This window comes from Saccostrea cucullata, unplaced genomic scaffold (assembly GCF_032062105.1).
Source record: "Saccostrea cucullata isolate Sc308-1 unplaced genomic scaffold, CSIRO_AGI_Scuc_v1 ctg1214, whole genome shotgun sequence".
Classification (NCBI taxonomy): domain Eukaryota; kingdom Metazoa; phylum Mollusca; class Bivalvia; order Ostreida; family Ostreidae; genus Saccostrea; species Saccostrea cuccullata.
In genome coordinates, this window is record NW_026928347.1 from 320001 (window position 1) to 329189 (window position 9189).

The 9189-nt window shown below is 32.9% G+C and overlaps 1 protein-coding gene across 1 annotated transcript in view; it reads right to left on the bottom strand.

The window, feature by feature from the left end:
* Positions 1-8025, bottom strand: part of LOC134277274 (probable serine/threonine-protein kinase pats1) — a gene marked incomplete at its 5' end in the record, with an annotated part of 17758 nt that extends 9733 nt beyond the window's left edge. The window contains 3 exons of the mRNA XM_062759589.1: positions 3305-3547; positions 5643-5900; positions 7540-8025. Coding sequence (XP_062615573.1) covers positions 3305-3547; positions 5643-5900; positions 7540-8025 — 987 coding nt within the window. The remainder of the gene's footprint in view (positions 1-3304; positions 3548-5642; positions 5901-7539) is intronic.
* Between the last annotated feature and the right edge of the window lie 1164 nt (positions 8026-9189).

Genomic DNA, 9189 nt, shown 5'->3' on the forward strand with positions numbered 1-9189 from the left:
GAATTTTTTCTCGTGTCTTATTCGAACTCTAAATGGTACTTTTGTACAGATTCTGACAAGGATATATACCGATACAGTGTACAAGTATACACTGCACGTGTTTTACTTTTATATATAAATACGTTTAAAACTTAAATCAATCACTCTTCTCATTAATCGTTATTGGTGTGTTTTTCTTTTATCCATATCAGGCTCATCAGCGATAAAAGAGCAAGTTTTGGAGAGAGAAACATATTTTGATGCTTTACATAACATTTTATGCAATGAACTTAACAACGTCATTTGAATGCCAATTTTTTACGTCTGTGACATTTATGTTGACATTTAATTTTTGTTAAGATTTTGTCACCATTCTATTGAAATTATTTTGGAATATACCAATAACTTTTTGAAAAGATGCACATTTCAAAAAAATCCTTTAACTTTCAATATGTCTATTTTCAATGACTAAACATATGATCCATGTTACCACATTTATGCAAATATAGTCAGATTTATTACTTTTTGACAATGCGTGACATTTATGTTGACTTTGAAAAAAAGCCTTTAAAACAAACACTTCTTTATAGAATCAATTCATTTACATATCTAAATAAAGTTTTGATTTTGCACATTTTGTATTTAACTTTGTTTGGTGCCAAATTAAAAAAAACGAATTCTTAAAATGTAGGCCATTGCTGGAGTGTAGCATTTAAACGTGACGTTTTTGCCGTTAAAATCAATTGTGACGTATAGCTACATATAGTACATATATGTAACACGGCAAACATCCAGCATTACAAAATTTGCCATATGACAAATCTTAAACACTTTGCGACATTGAACCTCAAAACTTTGTGACACACCATCTTAGTCAATGCCCCCACGATAAATCGGCTTAATATCAGAAACCCAACATACATATCGACACAAAATATAAGTCTAATTTAAAATATAGTTCCTTGCACACAAAAAGGATCTTTGACATGCGATTTCAAAATTGATTGTGCTCATGAAACTATTTTTTTAAGTTACCGATGACATTTCATGTTCCTTCCATATTTCTTCGGATAACGCTTATCTAAATCACTGTCTTGCATTTTTAACGACGCGTTCACAGCATTCGGATTGAACAACATCACAATTGTAAAGCTTTAGATCATTAACATCATATTTTGAACTTTTCTGCTAAATTTTATGTTTGTATTGTTTGTTTTATGGAAATTATCAACATTTTCTTATTGCGTGTGCGACGCTCCTGTTACCGATCTACATGCGTTTTTGACGTAATTGATTGAATAGTCGAATTTATATATTTGATAAATGGAATTTTTTAATCAATATTTTTGTTAAAATGTATTTAGTATACAATTACCGACCGAATGATATGTAGTTTTCATATATTGAATTGTTTAAAAATTATGGAAATAGCGCAAATGCCGCCGCAATAGTAATTTTCGACATTTTGACACCAACACCGTGCGCGACGTCGTAGTGTTTGCATTCTCAGTGCAGCGAGATCAAGTACACACACCCGTCGTGATCAGTGTTATTTCATAATAAACAGGCCACAGTCAATGTATCGTAATAAATTTCTCAAGCAGATTTTTTAAAATTTATATTTTTCGTGTTTGGTAGCAGAGATTCTTTCTATTTTAGATAATTTTGAATATTTATATTTTCGTGTGACGTCACAATTGATTTCCCGAACTCGGAAAATACAAACGTGAAGCTTTTTTATCATGCTTACGTCTAATTCAACGATGTCCTGTGCGATATTGAGATAAGCTTCACCCTGTGATATTTATGCAGTAAATAATTACGAATAAGGAGGACTGAGATTCAATCTTAAAATTAGAAATATCATTGACAGATTTTTTTTTCCAAATGAGGTTTTTGTCGTTGAAGCTGCCTTGAAAATGCAGGAATTATCCCACCCAAATACTATATAAAATTAAAACAAGTGCTTTCAGATAATCTAAACACTATGAATATTATGAAATATTTTACTATATAGTGTTATCTATCATATTTATCCTTTGTGCGTAAAAATTTGCATTATGGACTCCGTTATGGGCCCGAAAACATGAAGTATCTCTACTCCATACAAACTTTAAACAGGGCGGTATTTGTGGGGCGATATCTTTAAACAAATCAAGAAGTCCCATGAAAGAACCGTTTAAAAATGTTAAATGCATATTAAAATAGTAATTTAAAAAATAAGAAAAAAAAATCATTGACAGGTCCTGTTCCTCCTTAAATCACACCCTCGATTTAAAGAAAGCAGCAGCACTTTTCAAGTTAAGGAAAATATCCTTTATTTATATTCAAAAAATGGTTACGATTTATTTTGTGTATGCCCTTGTAAAAGCACGATTTAATGAGGCATCTCGATGTAAAATATACCTAACCTGTATATAAAAACACGACATAATTCATAAATACATTCTCTTGATAGTGAATTAATAATCACACTAATTAAAGGATATACATTGGTATAAATCGACTATTTAAAATCTTTAAATAATATTTCGTTAAGTAATAAAACGCATTTTCCATTGTTAAAAAATTCCTCAATCTGCCTCTCACAGCACATGAAATACGTCATTTTTACCAATATGACGTCATGTTTACAAGTTCATCGCAATCAGTGATTTGCTTATAACTAGCAACTTTTTTAAATGCATTAATAAGTTATATTGTTGTTTATTATGCTAATACGGTTAAAAGTTGCAAATTATTTCATTTTCAGGTATTATGAATAAATAAAAGTCATATTTTTGTGTGACATCACAGTAAACTTTTCCCGTATAAATTAGGCCCTGTCCCCTTTTTCAAGCCTAAACAATGCTGCGATTTTTTTTTCATCATGTATTTTTACTATATAAACAAAAGAGTTCCATTCTAAGACCAGAACCCCTGACCCTGGGGCCATAAAATTCACAAATTTGGTAGAGGCACTCTTAATTGCTCATTATTACTATGTACTTAGTTGGTTTATTAAATAACCAGGAGCAGAGAAGATTTTTAAAGAAATAATGCATTTTCACTATATACTTATTTAGCCCTGCCCCAACAAATCGTAAATCATCATTCAATCAATGAAAAATAAAAGACTCATGGAACTATCGCTCTAAAAAAAATAGAGGAAATATTTGTTCACCAGTTTCAAGGAAAATTGTATGACTTAATTATCAAAACCCATTCATCTTTAAGTGCATGTTTCGTCAAAGAAGTTTATTTCACCAAAGAGAAGACTTTACAGATTTTTTTTTTTTTGGCATTTAAATAAATATAGTTTTTGACAATTCTGAGTAAACAATACCTTTGTACTCCCAATTTGCAAAAACAGTATCTTCCTGGTCACACACTTTCTTATTCACCTTCTGGTCAAGACGTTTAGAGGCGTCCACCACCACAACATAGAAAGCTCTCCTGGTCAGGTAAATCTGGTGACAGGCGTAGTACGCACATTGTCCCGCAAAATCATAGAAACTAAGTGTTTTCTGGTTACAAGTATCTGGTTTTGCTTTTCTTTTTTTATTTGATTCATTGATATCGTTCTTCACTAAAATGTACAAAAATAAATGAAAGAAAATAAATACAAAGGGGCTTGCTTTAAGATTGAAAATAAGAGACTAACTAAGAAGTCAATGAAATATCCAAACCGTGTTATTTAAGCAAGGAAAATTTAGGCAAAACCAATGAGTTAAAAAACTCATTATAAAACGTTTCCCTATAGAAGTATAAAAGAGTTACTAAGAACTCTTCAGTAACAAATTTTAAATGGTTAACATTGAATAACTATCCTGTATTACTTTAAAACATAATTCAATATTAAAGATTTGGATAAAAATGTTCTATCACACTTTAACGAATAAATTATATGTGAACACGTTTTAAGTGAGGTATTTATATATACAGTGTACACTACCAAACATATAAATGTTTAATCAGTTTAGATTTGTTTTCTTCGATACTACGTGAAGTTTCTCCGTACTCAGAAGTTACTTGTACCACAGTCAGGAGGGATTTCTTTTTTAAAAAAGTGTGGGTTTTCTGTACATAACCCACACTTTTCTATAACTCTGCCCATCAAGCCGGGACAAAAGAACTATGAAATCATGCACAATTTCTAAATGAAACAATCACCTGGGCTTGTTTTACCAAATTTAGGAGAATAAAAGAGTAAAAATCTTCAATTGTAGACAGCATTATTTAATAATTAACAGTAGGAAACGGGCATCAATTCTTTAACTTTACCTTAAAAGAAAAACTTCCGAAATCGCTTGATTTTTTTAAATTTCTTTTGTCATGTTCAGGGTGACGTTTGCTTAGTAGATTCCAATATGGTTATTTTGATACACAGTACAAAAATGAAGTAAACACTACTGTACTTAAATAAAATCTTTGGTTGCTGATCTAGCCGAGCAAAGATCTAATTTTCATCAAATTGAAATATACACGTACATAACCTCTTACAAACATTTTAATCAACGTACCATGGTGTACGACAAAGTATGTATCGGGTTTACATAAAATTAACTTAAACAAAGTTCATAATAAATTTAAATTATTTGATTTTGACGATTGAAATGTATAAGAAATAAATAAAATACCGAATCAACACATTTCAGAGTAAGCAGACTCGTTAATTTTTCATTTACATGAAGGATATGGAGAAAAAGAACAGTCTTCCATCTCAAAGTTGATAAAACAATACAAAATAAGAGGAGACAAACACGGACCTCCCAAACATCAGAGGTGGGATCAGGTGACATGGAGGAGTGAGTATCCCCTGCCGACTGGTCACACCCCAGACAAACTTTTTAAACAGACTTAGATATGTTTAATTTTTACGTCGCTCACGTGGTGCAGTGGTTAGAGCGCCTGCCCTAGAGTCAAGAAGTAAGGAGTTGAATCCCACTCTGGGATGTGGAGACCGTATTAACAGAGGCCCCGTGTCGCAGACGGTGTTAGAACAAAGAATATCAATCACTGCTCAATGACCCTGAGTGTCGAGTAAAGGACAAAATTTGTAGCTCTCCATCGGCATATGACGTAGCGTCTCCACATGAGTTAAAAATGCTCGAGAACGCTAAACAACATATACAATCAATTTTTGAAAAGTACTGTATACAAATTACTTCGATGGAAGTGGTCATAATGCCACGAAGGAGCATAAAATCATATAAAATAAACATGTATTGAAAACAAACACTGAATGTTTCAATCACACGAACAAGTCCGACCAATTCCTAAGCTGACTTACATACATGTATGAATAATTTTTGAACACTATGGTACAAGTTATTTACCCCATATAATACTGTTGATTATGTTCAGATAACCGATGGGCGTTGTCATAATGACAACTCGGGAGCTACGCTCCCTCGTGTCATTATGACCACGCCCATCAGCTATCTGCACATAACAAACAGTATTATACGGGGTAACTACTACTTATTTCATGTATTACGGTCTGATTGATTTTTAAAGAATCGGCAGTAATCAGTTTTGCCCACTCTTCATATGTAGACATTTAAAGTAATTCTGTCTACAAATACAGGTCAAAAGAATTTCTTATATATACGTCATTTATCATTAAATTTTGAAGAAAATTTTGACATCCCTACTTTAAATTTCAATTTCTAATGATTTACCTTTGAGTGTTCCTTCCTCTTCGCAGATTTCAAATACTTCCTCGTGGACCTCTAATCCTTCTGTTGACTCTATTTTCTTTAATTCATTCTCACTGCGCTTCAGTAGACGATTCAGTAGCGTGGTCTTCCCCGACCAAGCACATCCTACAATCATTCCCCGGGCGTGATGGACTTCCTGTACTCCCCCTCTCTCAGCGTACTGAACGTACCGCTCTCTGGCTTTCTGGTCCCATTTCAATATTTCTCCTGGCACTTTCACTGCCAAAATCACAATTAAAACTGTTCTACATCAAAAAGAAAAAAACCGGTCTTTTCCTCATATTTAAGGTCAGTCGACCACAATCAAGGTCACAATGTCTTTGATTAAAGTGCTCAATTAGTGAAGTATGCATACCAAATATGAAGTCTATATCTCTCAAGGTTCTCTCATACGTTCTGTGAAGGTTAATGTTGACAAAAGACAGACAAACAGGTAAATGAACAGGTAAATAAGCAGACAGGACAAAAACAATATAATGCCCCCGGCACATAAAATATTAAAATAGATTTGTTTCTTTAGGAGTACAGTACATTGAAACAGTATTGTACAGCTACATGTATATGAATGCTCAGTCTCCTATAGAAGTTATATGTTCGTGGGAATTCGATCAGTTCTGTAAAATTCTTTTTATATCTAATTTGAAAAATAGGCAATCGCAGCTTAATTTTAAAATATATATCTTTACCCCCAGGCAGCATGACTACGTGGGGCCAACGTTGATTAAAGGTTGTATGGTTAGCCGATTTTTTGGCGTTGGGAAGACAATGTTGGGCCAACGTTGGACCAACGTTACCATGTGAATTTCCACTTTAGTACCAAACCATGTTGGGATTCTTACGTTTACCAACGTTGGTCAAACATCAACTAATTTCGTTAAATAATATTTTCTATTGAAGTTAGGGTTCAGAGTTGACCCTCTGTTGGCCCAACGTTTGCAATGCAACCTTTACCAAATTGTCAATTTAATCTGGTAGCCGTATGTTGGTCCAATGTTGACCCAATGACTTATATAGTTAGAGTGAGTACGTTGATCTAACCTTGGGCCAACAGTTGGACTGCAAACTTAAAGAACTATGTGTATGCGCTGTGACCGATATGTTGGCCCAAAAGTTTGCCCAGTGTTTATTTTATGCTAGGCATTTATGAAAAGATCATTTAGGCTTGTAAACTACGCTGGTCAAACGTTGGTCCCCAGCTATGTTAAGGAAGGTCAGAGCTCAAGTTCGTTTTACACTATATAGAGGTTTAATTGTGACGTCATGGATAATTCAAAAGGCCACGCAATTAATTAACGATATTGTGATGCGTAAATAACAATTTAGATTTATTTTATCAATCAATTATACAATATTGCGAAATTGCAATACATTGTATTTGATAGCAATACAGTTGAGTAGTAGAAGAAAGCCTCTCGTCAAATATGACGTCATCAGCCTTGAAATGACGCAGTACAGGTGATCCAGAGTACTAGATTTACTAGTTTTATGATTACACATGTGCTTAAATAAATATGATATCATCTCTATTATCAAAAAATAGTCATTAAAACTAAATCAAAATAATTAATTAAATACAATTTTATAAATATGAATTTATCTAGTAGCATATGAAGCAGCACAGGGACAAAAAATGTAGAAAATATTGATAGAGCGATAAGCGCATTCATGATACACATCAAAAGTGCAAAGTGCAAATGTAAATTGTGTTTCCTCGCATTTTCAAAATTTTACCATGAGACAAATTTATCTAGGTTTCCAGCCGTAGTTAATGATCTGACATACATGTATAAAAAAAAAAAACTAAACAGTGATTTCCAGAATAATATCTGTTAATTATTGAGACATGACCAATACTTACACATGTTACAGATCCTGTCATGAATTACCCTGTCAGACACGGTACAATGTGTGATGATATCCAGCTGTAGTTTATCTATAAAGAGGTCGTACATCTTCTTCGGGTGGGCCGGTATATACAGACATCTCTCTCCCTCACTCCCCTTATAGTCCCAGGACCTGCAGTATTCTGATATCACGTAACGTGAGGCCGTGGTTAGAAAAAACTCCAGATCACTGTCCTCTACCAGACACTCCGTTACAAAGGCGTACATGAAGTCATGACGGATGTTATCTGATATAAATGTTATCACACCGTCACGTGTTTCTTTAATTCCATCGGGAAGATCTACAGAACACGTTTCCGTGAGATCAGGAAAATATCTGTCTCTGATTTTGTCCCTTATGATTCTGTGTGATTGTTCATTGAGATTCAGCTGATATTTGTCAACTAACAGTATGCTGTACAATAGATTCCGAATTTCCTGCGAATAGTTATGACATTCACCTACAATGGGAAGAAAGCTTTTTTTTAATATCAGTAACATTTCAACTGGAATAAAAGATAATAATTTCGGCGATTGATCATTTATAATTTATAACATGTATAAGGAATTTCAATTGCCATATTTGACATGTACATAATAATACTATTTAACTTTCTGGGGAAATCTGTATTTTTTTTACTCAATTATGGCTGATATATAACACATTTTATTCCACAACTCTATATAATACAACTCTATATAATTTAACACTTGTTTTTTTTTTATAAAAGGGTTGATCCAAAAGTTCGTGGAATTCCTTTCTTAAATTTTATCGTCTTTTGATGAAAGCAAACAAACAGGCATATTTATAATATTGAGTCATAATGCAACTATATTGGAAAATTTCAACACTTTCCAAATACCAATAAGGTCACACGAGCTATCTGAAAATGGAAAATTGTGAAACCCGGGGAAGACTTCGACGTTCCGTAAAGTTAGTAATGTCTCGTTTATAGAAACACCTCACCCGAATATCAAATTCGAAACCGTAATTCTAAAAAAAATGCTCCCCTTTTCTACATTTTCTTTCTTGGAAAAAGCCTGGGTATCCTCTCGCACCAACTGATCTTCATTTTTCACTCAGATTCCAAAATTCTCCCCATCTTTCTATATGATGTTCCAATTTCAGTAGCTATATCAAGAACAGTATTTCAAATTTTTCTTTATCTTAAATATTAAACCAGTGTCTATATTCGCATTTGTAATTTTCAACCAATGTCAAAGATATGAAGAAACTCCACTAATTTTTGGATCAACCCTCGTACAAAGAATTTCAAGTATTGATTCTATCTGGACAGAAATAAAATGAACTATTGAAAGTAAACCACCCCCCCTCCATACCCAAGTTATCGTTTTTCACGTTTGTTTTAACCAGGGTATATTTTCGGTGCGTATAATTGATGTTCTAAACAAATTCTTAATAGTTATATCTAGAGAGAATGTTCTAAATTGAAACTTAGCTTAGCTAGATTTTCAACGAGAAAGAAAAAAATACTATAACAAACTATAACTTCTTGATTGAAAAAAAAAAAAAAATTCAATTCAAATATTTTTTTTTGAGACAGTTTTAGTTCAATTATGGGGGAAAAATCACACTTTCTTTTCAATTGTTTATTGTTCTAACC